General features: G+C 40.1%; 2 protein-coding genes across 2 annotated transcripts; one reads left to right on the top strand and one right to left on the bottom strand.

The window, feature by feature from the left end:
• Positions 1-13: 13 nt before the first annotated feature.
• LOC135605904 (F-box/kelch-repeat protein SKIP6-like) lies at positions 14-3,115 on the bottom strand. The gene is made up of 2 exons (XM_065096500.1): positions 1,852-3,115; positions 14-340 (listed from the first exon to the last, which is right to left on the bottom strand). Exon 1 carries the CDS (start codon positions 2,998-3,000, stop codon positions 1,879-1,881), a length of 1,122 nt encoding a protein of 373 aa, XP_064952572.1. The 5' UTR covers positions 3,001-3,115; the 3' UTR covers positions 14-340; positions 1,852-1,878.
• Positions 3,116-8,906: 5,791 nt separating this feature from the next.
• LOC103975515 (LRR receptor kinase BAK1) lies at positions 8,907-16,255 on the top strand. The gene is made up of 11 exons (XM_009390495.3): positions 8,907-9,329; positions 11,725-11,857; positions 11,943-12,014; positions 12,490-12,633; positions 13,114-13,185; positions 13,284-13,355; positions 13,442-13,554; positions 14,092-14,226; positions 14,299-14,640; positions 14,779-15,173; positions 15,653-16,255. Exons 1-11 carry the CDS (start codon positions 9,236-9,238, stop codon positions 15,965-15,967), a joined length of 1,887 nt encoding a protein of 628 aa, XP_009388770.1. The 5' UTR covers positions 8,907-9,235; the 3' UTR covers positions 15,968-16,255.

Below are 16,255 nucleotides of genomic sequence, written 5' to 3'. Positions count from 1 at the left end.
CAAATGCCACAAGTAAACAACGCTTAACATGCATTTATCACTGAAGTAACTGTCTTCACAATACAAGTACCAAAGCCCATATCTCAGCTTCAAGATTTAGTGTGGTTTATTACATTAGATGCTCAGCTTCAAGATTTTGGCATTACAGATACTTACAGCTGATGTCTATAATCTGATTCATCAAGATCAACCCAGCCATCTTTTTAGGGTTTCTGCAGATGATGGGCAATACAACAGCTTGGGAGTTTTAGGTTGCAATCTGCTTGGAAAGGAGAGAGTTTGACATGTAATTTCTGGCCCTTGATGGCTTTTAGCTCTTCAGCATGAAACTATCAAGAACCTGTAAACACAAACCAAAAGCCTTGTGAGCACATTACAGTAATGGTTGAATTAAAAGTATCAAACAAATGTCTTAAAATTGATGTGATTTGATTAGTCTTTTTGTTTGACAAGGAGAAGAATCAGATCAAGGACTTCCACATGCTGAACCACATGATCATCTCAGGTGCAAGCAAAAGCTACTAGAATTTATTCCACTGTTTACTTCGACTGTCCACCTTGATGGCAATAGCAGAAACTACTATCATTGACTATCCAGTAGATGCAATCAAGAAGTAAAAGGCCATCAGTGAACCAAACGCACATTATGGCAAGGAATTAAACAAACTGGCTCTGATATAGCCGCGTCACAATCTGCAGAATGGCAAGTGCTACTTAAAAACAATCCTCGCACATCCGAGTGAGCCATGAATCAGAAGTGCCACAACTTACAATAAAAAAGTTAACCTTCAAGTATTTTTGAGTCGTAAAACTCATACCCAATTGGGGATTCTTATACTTGGATGAAGATGTTTTGTTTTTCGGTCTGTAAGACCAATTTACATTCATTTGCTAATGATTGGTTTGGAAAAAATATAAGAACTTGTTCTGTTGTCTGCAAGAGCAGCTAAAAAGATTGATGCAAGTATGATAGAGATCTCCATTTTCTGGGAAAAAGGCTTAACTTGTCCTTGATCGTCCTTGATCATAGTGTTGTTTTCCTACAAATCTGATCCAATAAATTTCCAGAATCCTCTTCTGATTAACTACAACCTAAACAGAGCATCAAGAAGTAGAGTGAGATACTAATTTCTTAGGTTCTCTCAAGCAACCGAGCAGATCTTTTGTTGAAAACACCATCAAAGAAACTATCCTCATTGTGATGGCTTCAAAAGTTACGATGAGTCTTTCCATTGCATCAACCAAGATTTTTTTTTCCCTTGATCACCAACTTTTGAATTTATAAAACACCAGTTCTCCAATAAAATATATATTCCTTTTAACGGTAAGACTAAGCTTCCTTTCAGCCAGTGAATGACGATATGATACTCTAAATATAAGACGAAATCAAACAGACTGGCTAATGCATGTTCCCCTTGTAATTTGCATAATGACAAGTCCACTGATAGAATACAATTGGATGAAATAAGATATTTTTTTTTTATGTTCAATATCTATTTAATTTGATAAATTACTGGTACTCCATGAAAGATTGTTTGTGGTTCTTCCTAATTCAAACACTCCATATCAATCAGTGAGCAACAATATGATTATGTATCAAATAGGAAATTAAGCACCCTTGTTGGAGCACAGCCACGATGCAATCTGTGTCAAGTCCTACAATAAAACATCAACAACATATTCAAGAAAAGAACTCTCATTTAAAATTGATCAACCAGTGCAGAATGGTAATATCTTGTGTGAAGAACATACTGGTCTTGTAATCAAGATTATATTGCTATGCAGCAGAGTTGGAGAAAGAGAAAAACACAGCTATTCCAATGGTCATGAACTGAAAGGGATCATACTCACATATCAAAGGTTGCAACTTTTGCAGTGTCACAACTCCAAGGCGATGCAATGAGCAATAGATGATCCCTTTGGGGCATCCAAGACCACAGGCTCCTGCCACAGTAGTGATCCCTGCAATTTGCCATCTGTAGTCTTCGAGACTTCGATTCCAGCCCACTCAATCACCATCTCCTTGTTTCCACTAGCCAAGTCCTTCCCTTCCCACACCAAGCACAGCAATCCTCCCAGGTTCGCTAATGTCGCCCCGCACAGGAACTTGGGCAGCTCCTTCTCCATCCCCTCGACCTGCTTCCACTCGTTGGATTCCAGGTCATAACCCCTTATCTTCCCCAGGAAATCATAGGAGTAGAGTATCCCTCCCACCGCCGCGGCCCTCCCCCTCCACCCGTTGTCGAGTACTGGTGGCACAGGACCCCACCTGGCCTCCCCGGCCGGCGCCGCCGGGTCGTACACAACTCCTCCCCGATCCGCCACCGTGAGGATCCTGCCCCCGAGGACGGCGCACCCGTGCATCCACTTCTCTCGGATGAGCGGTGGGCTGGGGACGACGGCCCATCCCCCTCCAGTGGGGCCGGTGGCAGGGTCTAGGGACTCGGCCCAGGCGTCGGCCGGGGGGAGGCAGCCGCCAATGGCGTAGATGCGGCCACCGAGCACGGCAGCGGCGGCAAATTCGCGGGCGGCCGACATGCGGGGAACGAGGGACCAGCGGCGGAGGCGGGCGTCGAGCACCTGTACTGCAGGGGAGGGGACGCCAGCGACGGAGCCGCCGAGGAGGAAGAGCGCGGGGCCGAGGGCAGCGCAGGCCGATCCGATAGCGGGGAGGGGCGGCGGTGGGAGGCGGAGTGGGGGCGGCGACTTCTTCCCGCTCCGGCGGAGGAGGGGGTCGAGGAGGAACCAGGGGGATTGGTCGGTGGGGGAGCGGAGATTGAGAGCGAGAACGGGGGGGTCAGTGACGGCAAGGTGGGACCGGACGGCCGAGAGGAGCGGGGAGCGGAGGAGGGAGCGCCAGGATCGCGAGACGAGGGCGAGGGCCGGGTGGTGGGATCGGGGAACCCGCGCGATGCACCGCACCGCGATGTCGTCCGGGAGGTCGGGGATGAAGCCCCCGGCGGCGGCAGAAGCGGCGGAGACATCCGAGGGGTCCGTCATGCTCACCCGGCGGACGGGAGCAGTCCGAGGTCCGGGACGAGAGGAACGGATCGGAATCTAACTCGAGCTGTGTTAGGTGTCGGGGAGGACGATGATGATGGGGGGTTAGGTTACGGTGTGAGAGACGCCCGAATTGTAACGCTTCGAGGCACGAGTCACCCAGGCAACGCGTACTCAAACTTCCATCTCGTTCTCGGAGAAACGACAGCGAGTAAAATGTGGCCCCCCCCTTTATCCACCAACGGGAGAAGAACTTCCGGTGTTTGCTAGCTCGATGAACGAGACCATGCCAGATTAACGACTTATGTTACGAATCTAGTAACTATCGCAGAAGGTGTCTTTGGTATTTCCCTGGACTTAGTAATTCTATTATGCATCTTATTGGGAGAATATTATTGATGAATTATTATTTAATAAATATTATTCGTGTGACACTAAGTTAAAAAAAGAAGATAAAATTTATTTCTTATCAATCTAACCATATATAATATTATTTAATAAATATTATAGAATGCCTTTACTCGTACGTGAAAAAGAGATTAAATTGAGATTGTTAAAAATGGTTAAAAGTTATCATATCAAAAATATTTCACCTAATATATCATCTCTTCACTATCAAATATAAAAGTTTACTTTTAACATAGTTAAAAAATTATCTATGATCGCACACATTTATCTTAGGTTATTAATTTAAATATTGGAGGGATCAACTCGAGAAACCTTTCTCGACCTCGATATTCATGTTAAGTGGTATCTCAAACAACCCTATGCACACAAGTTTGAATCATGTTAGATTAATGCAGATGTCAATAACATATTCCTGTAATATTTTTGTCATTATGAGGATTTAATGTCATAAGAATGCTTGTTTTACAATCATCTTAATGAATGCTCGAGCGAAGAGGCTTTGTCTCCGATATACAATGCTTTCATCCAAGGAGATCAGCTGCCACTCTTTTTGCATATTATTCATCAACTTCAATGCAAATTCCAATGTGATATTGATGCTTATTCAATAACCCGAGTCTCTTATCCCTAGGGATAGCCTCGAGCCACATCATCATCCTCGCTAATAAATTTTTAAACCTCACTCAGCAAATATAAATGCTAACAAGTTGATATAAGTTGTTACTCTACTTTTGCCCTAATTGGTCTAATAAGCGATGTCACCAACTTAATCGCAATCCCTAACTCCACCGTCATGGCACCTATCGAAATTTCCCGACCCGAAGTGGGCGCCGACATCTCAAAAACATCCGAGTTCTATCGAACCACGGACCAAGGGGGCACTCCGATCCATAATCATGGAATTCAGTGGATCATATCACCCTCACTCTACCCCACTTGAATCCAAGACCTAATTAGTGGATTCGATGGAGGATTTTCTATGAATCCAATTATAATAGAAAGTTTGACATTTGGAGGAGATGTGATGAGAGTTCCAACGATAAAAAAGAGAGGTGTTGGTTGATCCCATATCAGGTCGATTGTTATTTACCCAGAAAATCCAAAAGGGATCAATTCTAGTGAATTTTCATCTTCCATCCTTGCAAGTGTTTGATGATAGTATTGACCCGATGGAATATATTGTAACATTCTGAAGATTGTCGATAGGGGTTGGGTCTCCTTAAGACTCTACTTTGACAATAAGTACTAGGCTTCTCCTCTCTCTCTTTCTCTTTAGCCCATCTATTTTGTTCTGAAGATTATCAATTATAAGAAATTACTAATTAATAACAGAGCCAATGTCCCATATGCAGTCGAGAATGGTTATGACATGATGATGACGTTACAAGTTAAAGACAAAAGGGTTAGCAATGATATAATAACAAGATATTAAATGGGTTAGCCATGACTTGGCTTACTAATAATTCATTATGATAGTTTGTGTCAAGCAAAACCTCTAAGAAGGAATGATAAATTTGCTTTGCTATTTTAGAGCACAAAGACCCTTGGTAGTATTGCTCTAGGACGCCAATGTTGCTCCATATTTTTTGTGATTCTTGTTGGCCCTTCCATCTTAGCTGTAGTGGTGCATCTAGATTTGAGTTTGACAAGTCGACTATCTTCAAAGCTATGAAGGACAAGGACCTGCCCTTACATAGGTCAAAAAATAACCTTTATCTTGCTTATCTCGCTCCTCTTCTTCCCGAGGAAGATCTTGAGCTTTGGGAGCCCTTTGAAAACGTTGGTACTTTGAGGGTAAGAGATCCTTTATTCAGTTCCTCTTTAGAAATCTACTCTACATAGGGTTCCTCAGCCCATAAAAAATGGGACACCTTCTTCATGACCTTTTTCTTCATTAGTTGATTGGTGATAAAAGGATGGTCAGATCGAGTCGGGGGTGACACCTCATGTGACGAATTACGAACAGACAGGGGAGGAGCCAAAGAAGCCACCATTGTACTCGAAGAGAAACTAGCTTCCCTTCTCCTTAATGCTCGAAGATTTAAACCTACATGAGATTGAAGTCATGAGGTTGCATAAGTTAATTTCTCAAAGTGCAAAAAGAAGTGAGAATGGGGGATGGGGTGCAAAAAGATCCATACCCTAAGAAGTTGAGTTGAGATCCACATCAATCAACAATTTCTTATCTATTTTCCTAGTTGCCTTAGAAGAAGAGAGTATATCTTTCAACCCAAGCACTTGATCTATCTCTTAATCCGACAAAAAGGAAAGTTTGTTGTTTATAAAGTGTGCAGACCAAGTGAGATTGAACCCCTAATCCCAACCTATACCTACAAGGAAAAAGTATTCTTTCCGACCCTTATTATTGGAAGGGGCACTACTAACTTTGAAACTCTTCTAAGTAGCCAAGTAGTAGTCATTTTTTGCCTTACATAATCGAAAGCAAGCTTATGGATAATAATACAGATATGGTAGCACTCCCTAATAAACATTATCAAATAGTACCATAATTTGGGTATCATCTGTGGTGGTAATATCTTCCACTATTGGAGGCAAAGCATAATCACTAGGTGGAGTGAAAAACAAAATCCTACCTCTAAAGTGTTAGAAGATAAATAAAAGAGCATAAACATTAGGTCATATGGATAATAATTAGATCAAGGGACTTGCACCTAGAACCTGATTGAGATGAAGTACATAGTCTACAAGTGATCCAGGAGTCATGTGTTTATCATTAAATCTCTATCATATATGTTTTTTCATAAACTTTAAATCCCAAAGAATCTTCGAATTCACTAAGAGTGACTATCCCAATGAAGGAGAGGTCAAAACTTCTTCTGCTCTTAGGTTGTCCGAGGATGAAGTACCAATCTTCTTGGGCATTTTACGATCATGAGATTGAGAGGAGCTTGTGCGAGAAAGAAAATGTATTCTGATTCTGCAAAGGCAAAAGAAGGTCATCAGGATCAAGGTTTGGAAGGTTGAGATATTAGAGAACTAACATATTTTGAGGATAAGACACCCAAGAACCCACCCACCTTTAAAAAATAAACCAAAGATCAACTCATATTGAAGAAAAGAACTAAAATTAAAAAAGAAAAAACTCATAAAGGAGACTACAAAAGGCTCAAATAAGAGAATGAGCCTTATCCCCATGACTAAAGGAGATTAATATGGAGGAAATCAATCTATCTCCTCTTATTTTAAAGACAAGTGTTCCTTCAGGATGAATTTGAAGAAATGTTAATTAATGAAGGAGTATCTCAATAAGCGTAAAAGTGATTGATGTACGAAGACCATCTCGGAAAGCATGAAATAAAACTCATAACTATGAGATACATAAGGTAAAATATATCCAAGGCATGTAAGTTAAGTAAAACTCGACCTACATAGGAAGAAACCTGTCATAATGGGAGGCACAAGACAAAATGTACCCAAGATGTATGACAGTAAAACTCAACTTGCATAAGAAGAAACTCGCAACGATGAAAGACACAAGATAAAATATGTTTGAGGTATATGAGTCGACAAAACCCAACCCATATAAGAATAAACCTGTCATGACATAATGCATAAGATAAAATATGCCCAAAGCACGTGAGTCAAGAAAACCTATCCCACTTAAAAAGACCTCTGAAAGGAATAGGTTAGACTAGCTCAAGAAAGTCCAACCCACTTAAAATAATGCTTACTTGAGATATGAATGTCGAGAAAACCCAACCCCCTCAAGGCTAGCACGATGCGGAGAGGTTGTGAGCCGACCCCCTCTCCACTCGAGGTGGGTTGGATGGGGCGTCGAACCCTTCTCTACTTGAGTAGATTAGTCGGGCATTGACCCCCTCTAACCAAGGTGGGCTAATTGGGCACTAACCCTCTCTTTGTCTAAGTCAAGTAGGTTGGCCGTTAACCTCTCCCTTTGACCAAGGTGGAGGAGTCAAGCATCGATCCCCTTTTAAATGGTGGTAGGTGGGTCGAGCACCGATCATGATGGAGGGATCAAGCGTTGCCCCTTCTTTCGACCAAGGTGGATGCATCAAGCATTGGCCCCTTCTTCGCCCTAGGTGGGTTGGTCGATTGCTGACCCCCTCTTCACCCTAGGCAAGTAGGTCGAGCATCGATCTCCACCTTTGTATAAGGTTGAGAGGTCGAGTGCCAACCCCCTCTCTGCTCGAGGTGGGCTAATTGAGACACGTCGATCGTCTTACTACTCAAGGTGGGGAGGATAAGCTCCTAGCTCTCCTTTTTGGGTGTGCTCGAGGTACAATGGTTGGACACCTTTGCTTCACCTCAAAGAATTGATCAAAGGGGTCAGATGGGTCCTAAATATTATAGTTTAAAATTCTCACCAAAGAGCTCTCGAAATATGCTTAGGAGATATGAGAATAGGGGAATAAATGTTAAAGAAAATATTATCGACCAACTATTATTTGATATATGTCCTTTACGTGACATCCATGTTGGAAGAAAGAGAAAAATTATTCCTCGCTAATTTGTCTATATGGACATGGGCTATATTTGCCATTGTCATCTATATGGAAAAGAGGTCAAATTAAGATAGTTAAAGATAGTTAAATGCTATCTTTAAAGAATATTTCATAGAATATATCATCCCTTTATTATTAGGTATAAAATATTACTTTTAACATAGTCGTTCACTTTTTATCATTGACAACTACACTTGTTTACTTGGGGTTACTAGTTTAGATGTTGGAGCGATCAATTTAGAAAATCTCTCTCAACTTCAATCTCTATATAGATGACACAACGAACAATTTTCTCGAGAGCTTGATATTTTCACCTCTGAGAATTTATTTGGGAGCTTAGTATTTTTACCTTGGCATCTTAAACAATTCTACGGATACGAGTCTAAACCATATCGGGTTGACTTGAATATCAACAATGTCTTCCCATAATACATAATCGAGAGAAGTTAAATAATCTATGCCTTATTCTTTTACACGTAGCAAAACTCCCAAGAAAATATTTTGTTTTATTTCTTTATCACCTGTTATATGTATCAACATATAGAATGTAAAGTTTGCACTATTACCCGTCCGAGAAACATATATAAACATATAAATAGACAAACAAGTAAATGAAATATTTATTATACGTATTTAAATTTGTATTCCTCTCTCAATTGCGTCGATTACATGACCAAGCCTACGTGGCAGGGTAGAGTGGCCCCCACCTCCCCCTTTGACCTGTCCTCCCTGACGCCCTATTTCGTCACTCACTACACATACGCCTACGGCCACCCACTGCCACACCCACATATTTTAAAGGCTCGTCTCACTACGCTAATGCTTCGTTCTCCGCCTTAAAGTTTGACCCGAGCTTGTTTGACCAATATCAGAACACCGTGCGAAGCATGACACAGGAAACTCTAATTACAACGAGCAAAGTAGCGTCGCTGTCGCCAAAATGAGGACGGCTGACATCATGTTTGGCTTCAAATGAGTATCCAAGTCCTGTTCCTTGCATAATAATAGACAACAGATCCAGTTCGCCCTCCCTGCTAACTCAGATGAAAGCTCCTAAACGAGATGAGAACAAAATAAAGGCGGAGAGGAGGAGAAGGGCAGACCCAGAGCTCGCCGTCGAGATCTTCGCTTCAATCCCTCGTCGTCGCCCTTAGATCTCCGACTCGGTCGCCTCCGACGCGCTACGCGTTCAATTCTGGTTCCCCCTGCGGTCTTCTCGCGAGGAATGGTGGAGGATTCCGACTTCTCGAGAGGTCATAATCTCTAGGGTTCTTCCGCTGGAGCTGTGGATGGTTTCGCAGGTGCCGTTGCCTTAGGAGGAGCGCGGATCTTTCGTTGGGGAAATGGCAGCGGTGGAGCGGGAGCTGATGTTGCGTGGGTCCATCTGGTTCCTGCTGGTGTTCAATCCCTTCTCTTGGGTTCGTGGCAATATGGAAGGTAAGCGGTGCTCTTTCCTTGGACTCTCGTGCGGGTTTGGATGCTTGACAATTTTGGAGCTTTCAGAGATCTAACAGTTCTGTGCTGCGTGAGATCGTAGGGGAGTGATTTGTATGTGTAGGAAAAAAGTCATAAAATTCTATAAGATCTTCCTTCCTTCCGTCGTCCGTTTTCTCGTGCAAGTTCATCTGATGGAGAAATAGTGAATGATTCCCTTGTGTATCAGCGTCTACCGGATTTGGAAAGGGACCGCTGGCATGGTTGGAAGTCCAAACTTGGCAGGTCTTTTTGTCCATTTGGATACTTCCATTTTTTTGGGTTTGGACTTAGTGGAGTTAGGAGAAACAATTGGTTATTGCAGTTGTAAATTAAGGATTATTTTCTTGCTTTATAGAGTGCAATCAATTGCACATGAAGGAAAAGGAACAAATATAATAGTGGTTTGGTAGTTATTTTGAAAATTTTCTTTTTTCTTTCTTGCTAGTGATTTTGATCAATTTCCAAGTTTTCAGTTTGTAGGTCATCCTCTGGTTGTGGTTAACGTACCTGATTCGTAAATGGTAGACGCTTCACCTGTGTGGCACGGTCTGCTGTTTTTAGAAGGGTCGTGACATAGTTGGTTGAATAATCAATATCCTAAATTGTCAGGTCCTTTTTGTCCACTTGGATTCTTTTTTTTCTTAGCATTAACTTCTAGAGTTAGGATTTTATGACTGTGATTGTATCTCAAGTGTTAGTTTCTTTTTTTTGGGTTATGAGATCAACTTTCCAGTCAAATCAATATAAAAAAGTTTGGAAGACATTGAATTGTTGTTTTGAGAGGAAGCTTCTTTCATGATAGTAATTTTTTATTTCTCTTCAATTTCTGATTTGTAAGGGAAAAATATATGTAATATGTGTGATAATCAATATTAGAAAACAGTGTTGTATCTTGAACTGTCCCTTTTGTCTTTCAAAAACAGTAGTGAGATGATCCATTTTCCTATCTGTACTTTGTAACCTTCAGGGGTATTAAGTTATAATCTTATTATCTTGGCCTAATGGACCATCTAGCTTGGGCCAAAATTGGAATCATTGAGTTGTGCCTAGGTTTTCAGTTTTGTCATGTCCCTATTTGTCAATTTATTGGATACCACTTGAAACATAGATAGCTGGTTCTTTGTTATAGTTGATGTTCGCTCAGTTGACAATGTATGTTAGAGGAGCTGATGCTCAAAAAAAGTAACCACAATAAGATATGGGAGTAGTTTCAGGAAATTTGGTTTTTAGTCATGCTTGCTAAAGCCATGTTACAAGTTGTTTGATATTGATGCATAGTATATCTAAGAAAAGCGCATCAAACAGAAAAGATACTTTTTACTTTTTCTGAGAAAACATAGAGGAGAAAGGGGTTAGGTATATGAGATGTTGAATTATCAATTTAACACAATGAGGTATAGCAGGATAAGGTTTCATTATTATCTATAGACTTGTGATGAAGTTTACAAGTTTTAATGCAGATCTTGTTATGGTATGCAGATTTTGAGGTTTAATTTCCCTTTGCCCTTTGATAAGCTGATGACTTGAATAGCCTAGTGGTAGGTTACAATGTGGGAAAAAATGCATGATGCATTGTAAGATTGATGTAGAATTCAAGAAAAGAAGTTTTAAATAAACTGAAAGAGAGATTTTAATTTTTATTTGTCATTGAATGGAAGAGCCAATAAACCATACGGCATGGAATTCAACCCAGTTTATAGCTGGTGCATGCTTCCTATGGTGGACAATTAAGCAGCTTTAACTTCAGACAGAGAAAAAGCTTTGAAACCAGAAGTTGCTAATTCTTGTATTAGGTTTTCTGTCTTGTTCTAGTTAAGCTTTTGCTAAACATCCAGTAAAACTGAACGAATGTGTTTGTTTTCTTGAAACAAACAACTGTGTCTTTATCCATGGTGGAAATTTCTTGTTGTGGATGTTTTTCTCATAATAAAAAGGACCGTTTTTTGGCTTATAATGCCTCTTGTATGATCAGAATGTGCATTCAATCTCTTTTATTTACTAGAAACTACTGAAAAGTGTAGGAACATCAGTAAAATCATTATCCACAAAAAAATTCTTGGAAGAGTTGCGGATTTGTGGAATTCAATACTACACATGTGATAATCTTTTAAAGTGGGAACACATGACCAATTTTGCATCTCTATGAATTTTCTGTTAGCTCAACGATGCATGTGTCATTCTGTGACTAATATTTTTCCTACTTGTTCTCATTCCACTCGACTTTGCTTGAAAAAACACAAGCATGCAAGTTTCTACTAGGTCCGTCTGTAACCGCTTCTTTACTCTCAAAAATACATATAATGGTTGTAGTTTTATCTATATTTTCTTGTCACATGCTCAAGTCTGGTGTCAACAGGTGATGCATTGCACAATCTCAAGACCAACTTAAATGATCCCAATAATGTGCTACAAAGCTGGGACCCAACTTTGGTAAATCCATGTACATGGTTCCATGTCACGTGCAATAATGACAATAGTGTTATTAGAGTGTAAGTGTGCCCATCTCTCTTTTCTTGGCATTTGTCAGTGTGGACTGTGGAACCCAATTAATTGACCATGTTCATTTTTCTATAGTGATCTTGGAAATGCTCAGCTGTCTGGTACTTTGGTCCCTCAACTAGGTCTTCTGAAAAATCTACAATATCTGTAAGTTCTGCATTAGGTTTTCAGCATCTTCTCAAATTTTTTATTGTAGATTGATGGAGCGGTTGAATGGATCAATGTCTTAAGCTCATTGTTCTACTTTATGAAATACTTCTTTTGCAAATAGTTTAAATGTTCTTGAGTCTTGACATCCAATTTTGTCATATTTTTTGTTAGATAGCAAAATTTATTGATATAGGAATAACGAAATACAGGATGTATGATTACTCTGGTTCTTCTGTTGTGTTGTTTGCATAGAATGTACTTCCTTTCAACCTCACTTCTTAATAGCATAAATGTTTTTTAACTGTTTATCGACGGGCATACCCTAAACCAGTAGTCTTTCTTATGCAGCACTATTGTGCTGTATTTGAGGCATGTTCTAACTATGAATCATCTAGTGGTTCTAGTTACAATAATTTCAGGCTTTGATGCTTGTTTTGCAGTTTACTAAATTATCCTATATTTCCAATGACAGGGAACTTTACAGCAACAACATCAGTGGGACTATACCTAATGACCTTGGAAATCTGACGAACTTGGTCAGTTTGGATCTTTATCTAAACAGCTTCACTGGTGAAATTCCTGATTCACTGGGGAAGCTAACAAAGTTGCGATTCCTGTAAGATTTGTTCCACCCAGAATAAAGTTCCTCTTGTTTTGTATACATTTTATTCTCAATTTAAACTACCTGTAATTGTTCATCTCGCTAACGTTTTGCTTTTCTATCATGTCTAGTTATTCCACTTATCTATTTAAATATGCTCATCTTAATGCTAGTAACTTTCTGGGTAGTTTTGTAAATGCCGATTATTCAAAAAGTATACCAGGCTTTACAATGTCCTTTTTTATATAATAAATCTAAGATGTCAAAAATTTTAAGGAGTTGTTAAGATACTGAAGCGTCAAATAATTATGAAGTCACCCAGGAAGCTGAACCCCTATCCTTGAAGAAGAGTATCCTGCATGGTTTTATGAAGCTTCAGTAAATAATGCATTATATTGTTGATACCAAGTTTTTCCCCTACTAATTTGTATGTTTTTTCTTTTGAGGCAATTTTCTTTTACATTTGATTATTTTGAAATTTTTGTTGAAGGATAGTCGGCTTAACAATAATAGTCTGTCGGGTCATATTCCTCAGTCCTTGACTAATATCACGGCACTCCAAGTTCTGTAAGTTGATTCAATCCTTCTATGTTATATAACAACTGTCTAAATTAATTTTAATGCCACTATCCAATGTTGACTTTGTTTTGTCAATAAATATACAGGGATTTGTCAAATAACAACCTGTCAGGAGAAGTCCCATCTACTGGGTCCTTCTCATTATTCACTCCAATCAGGTGCTCTTGAGTTTTGATAAAATTGTAAATAGCTTTGCTTATTAAATTGCCACTATTATTGCTGATTGTATGTTGTATTTATGCAGTTTTGCTAACAACCCTCTCTTATGTGGCCCGGGAACAACAACGGCTTGTCCTGGTGCTCCTCCCTTATCTCCACCACCTCCATTTGTTCCTCCAACACCACCCTCATCCCAAGGTAATTATGCCAATAGTTTCTGCTCACTGAAGCTTACTTTAGTAATTTTCTGGTGACTTTAACTTTCATCATAGGCAAATTTGATGTGTTCCTTTGTTCTTCTCTGAGTGGTATACTACGGCAAAAACAGATTAAAACAGATTTCTTTTAAATTCTGTTTTCCCACTTCTTTTTTTTTCATCCATCTAAAAAGGGGTTTGTTGGAAAGTTCTTGCTTCAGTCTGTGTGTAGAGGCTTCAAGATAGACATGATAGGGCCTGCAGCAGGACAAGGTTATTGATGCTGTGTTGCTTTGAAGCACATAGATTTTATCTTATGCTACTTAGTTTATAATATACTTCATCATGTGGAAATGAATGTTATTGGGACCACCCATTTGTCTGGAAGTAGGCTGGTAGCTTTTGACAAGATACAACTTGGAGGATGCTTTTCAGATTATGTACTCTTAGATGCTTTATTCCATGGGTGTTAGACAGTGAATAGATTATAGGTTTTCTCATGTATGAAATATAAAGGTTGTTAAATGTCATTTTACAGGAAGTAGTGCGTCTAGCACCGGAGCAATAGCTGGGGGAGTTGCTGCAGGTGCTGCTTTGCTTTTTGCTGCCCCTGCTATAATGTTTGCATGGTGGCGGCGCCGTAAGCCACAAGAACATTTCTTTGATGTGCCTGGTTAGTATCTAAGAACTAAATGTACTCCTGTTGCTGCCATTGTGAAACTTAATATTCCATTATTGTGTGCAGCTGAAGAGGACCCAGAAGTTCATTTGGGTCAGCTTAAAAGATTTTCTCTCCGAGAATTACAAGTTGCAACTGATAACTTTAGCAACAAGAACATTCTGGGAAGAGGAGGATTTGGGAAAGTATATAAAGGACGGCTTGCAGATGGTTCACTTGTTGCAGTAAAAAGGCTAAAAGAAGAACGGACTCCAGGTGGAGAACTTCAGTTCCAAACAGAAGTTGAGATGATTAGCATGGCTGTGCATCGAAACTTACTTAGGCTCCGTGGATTTTGTATGACACCTACTGAACGGTTACTTGTGTATCCTTATATGGCTAACGGAAGTGTTGCGTCACGCTTGAGAGGTATTTGTCAATCATTTATGACTTCACTTATTGCTTTTGGGAACTTCAAAGTTCAGCTACATCAATCATAATTCTAAAAATGCTTCGAGGAAGTTACTAGGGAACTACGTTCTTACAATATTTTATGTTTATTTGTAGAGCGTCCACCATCTGAGCCACCACTTGAATGGGCAACTAGACGAAAGATTGCATTGGGTTCTGCAAGAGGGCTGTCCTACTTGCACGATCATTGTGATCCTAAAATTATTCATCGTGATGTTAAAGCTGCAAATATATTATTGGATGAGGACTTTGAGGCTGTTGTTGGAGACTTCGGCTTGGCAAAATTAATGGACTACAAGGACACCCATGTTACAACTGCTGTCCGTGGAACTATCGGACATATAGCTCCAGAATACTTGTCAACTGGAAAATCCTCAGAGAAGACTGATGTTTTTGGCTATGGGATCATGCTTTTGGAACTGATTACAGGGCAAAGAGCATTTGACCTTGCTCGGCTTGCAAATGATGATGATGTTATGTTGCTTGACTGGGTAAGCCTCAAATCTTATTCCCATTAATAATCTATGATGTACACGCTAGTCAATTAAATTTTACAGTGTGTTTTAGTCTGGTACTTATTTTTAGAATAGACCTGTTTGAGGGCAGCTCTTTTTCTGGTGCTATTGGTTGCTTGGAAACTGGACATATGGATCATGTGCTCATGTAGCCTCTAGCAACTAAGATAATAAGGTTAAGAGGATAGACGATGATTCTCGTCCATGTGTTGGATTTAGCAAGAGGCACCAATTTCTCGGCCATTGCATATATCAAAGTTATGCCGTAGATATATCTGGTGAGAATATTGGTCTGTCTTAGGCTGGTATATGATAACCTATTACATCTCAGAATGGCAATGTATAAATAACTTAATGACTATATAAAATGAAAAGGGAAATAGTACTTGGTATAAATTTGTCATCTAGCATTTTCTACGCGTAAGGCATCAAGTACTTATATGCGTTGTTTTCAGGTAAAAGGATTGCTGAAAGAGAAGAAGCTGGAAATGTTGGTTGATCCTGATCTGCAGAATGATTATGTGGAGGTTGAAGTGGAATCTCTCATCCAAGTGGCATTGCTGTGCACGCAGGGCTCCCCAATGGAACGGCCAAAAATGTCAGAAGTGGTGAGGATGCTCGAAGGCGATGGTCTTGCCGAGAGATGGGAGGAATGGCAAAAGGTCGACGTGGTACGACAAGATGAGTTGGCCCCACGTCATCTCAACAATGATTGGATTTTAGACTCGACTGACAACCTTCGTCCAGAAGTATTATCAGGACCAAGATGACCGCATCATGAAATTGCTCCAAACCATCTGAAGATGATCTCTTTCTCTATGCATGTCATGTTTTTTGAACCCCATTAGACAATCCCAAGTGAGCTAAAAGTCATGTATATTAATCGATGGGGCCATTTTATCATTGTGTTATCAGTTAGTGTGTATAATTTTTTTTCTAGTAAGACCATGTCACAAATCCCTTCTTGCAAGTGGCAGATTGGATCCTCTGCTATGTTGACATGTACTAACACAAGCTTTCGTTGTCAATAAATTGAATGCTAGTCGAAGTTTGTTGTC

The sequence above is a fragment of the Musa acuminata genome, chromosome BXJ2-2, assembly GCF_036884655.1.
Source record: "Musa acuminata AAA Group cultivar baxijiao chromosome BXJ2-2, Cavendish_Baxijiao_AAA, whole genome shotgun sequence".
NCBI classification, from domain to species: Eukaryota; Viridiplantae; Streptophyta; class Magnoliopsida; order Zingiberales; family Musaceae; genus Musa; species Musa acuminata.
Note: the sequence above shows the minus strand (reverse complement) of the source record. Positions and strands in the feature narration are given on the sequence as shown.

What these genes read in the sequence shown, in the direction of transcription:
- LOC103975515 (XM_009390495.3), top strand. Translation starts at nt 9,236, where the DNA reads ATGGCAGCGGTGGAGCGGGAGCTGATGTTGCGTGGGTCCATCTGGTTC. An exon ending in CTAACAAAGTTGCGATTCCT is followed by an intron (nt 12,634 to 13,113) that starts GTAAGATTTGTT and finishes GTTGAAGGATAG; the next exon opens with TCGGCTTAACAATAATAGTC. An exon ending in ATCACGGCACTCCAAGTTCT is followed by an intron (nt 13,186 to 13,283) that starts GTAAGTTGATTC and finishes ATAAATATACAG; the next exon opens with GGATTTGTCAAATAACAACC.
- LOC135605904 (XM_065096500.1), bottom strand. Translation starts at nt 3,000, where the DNA reads ATGACGGACCCCTCGGATGTCTCCGCCGCTTCTGCCGCCGCCGGGGGC.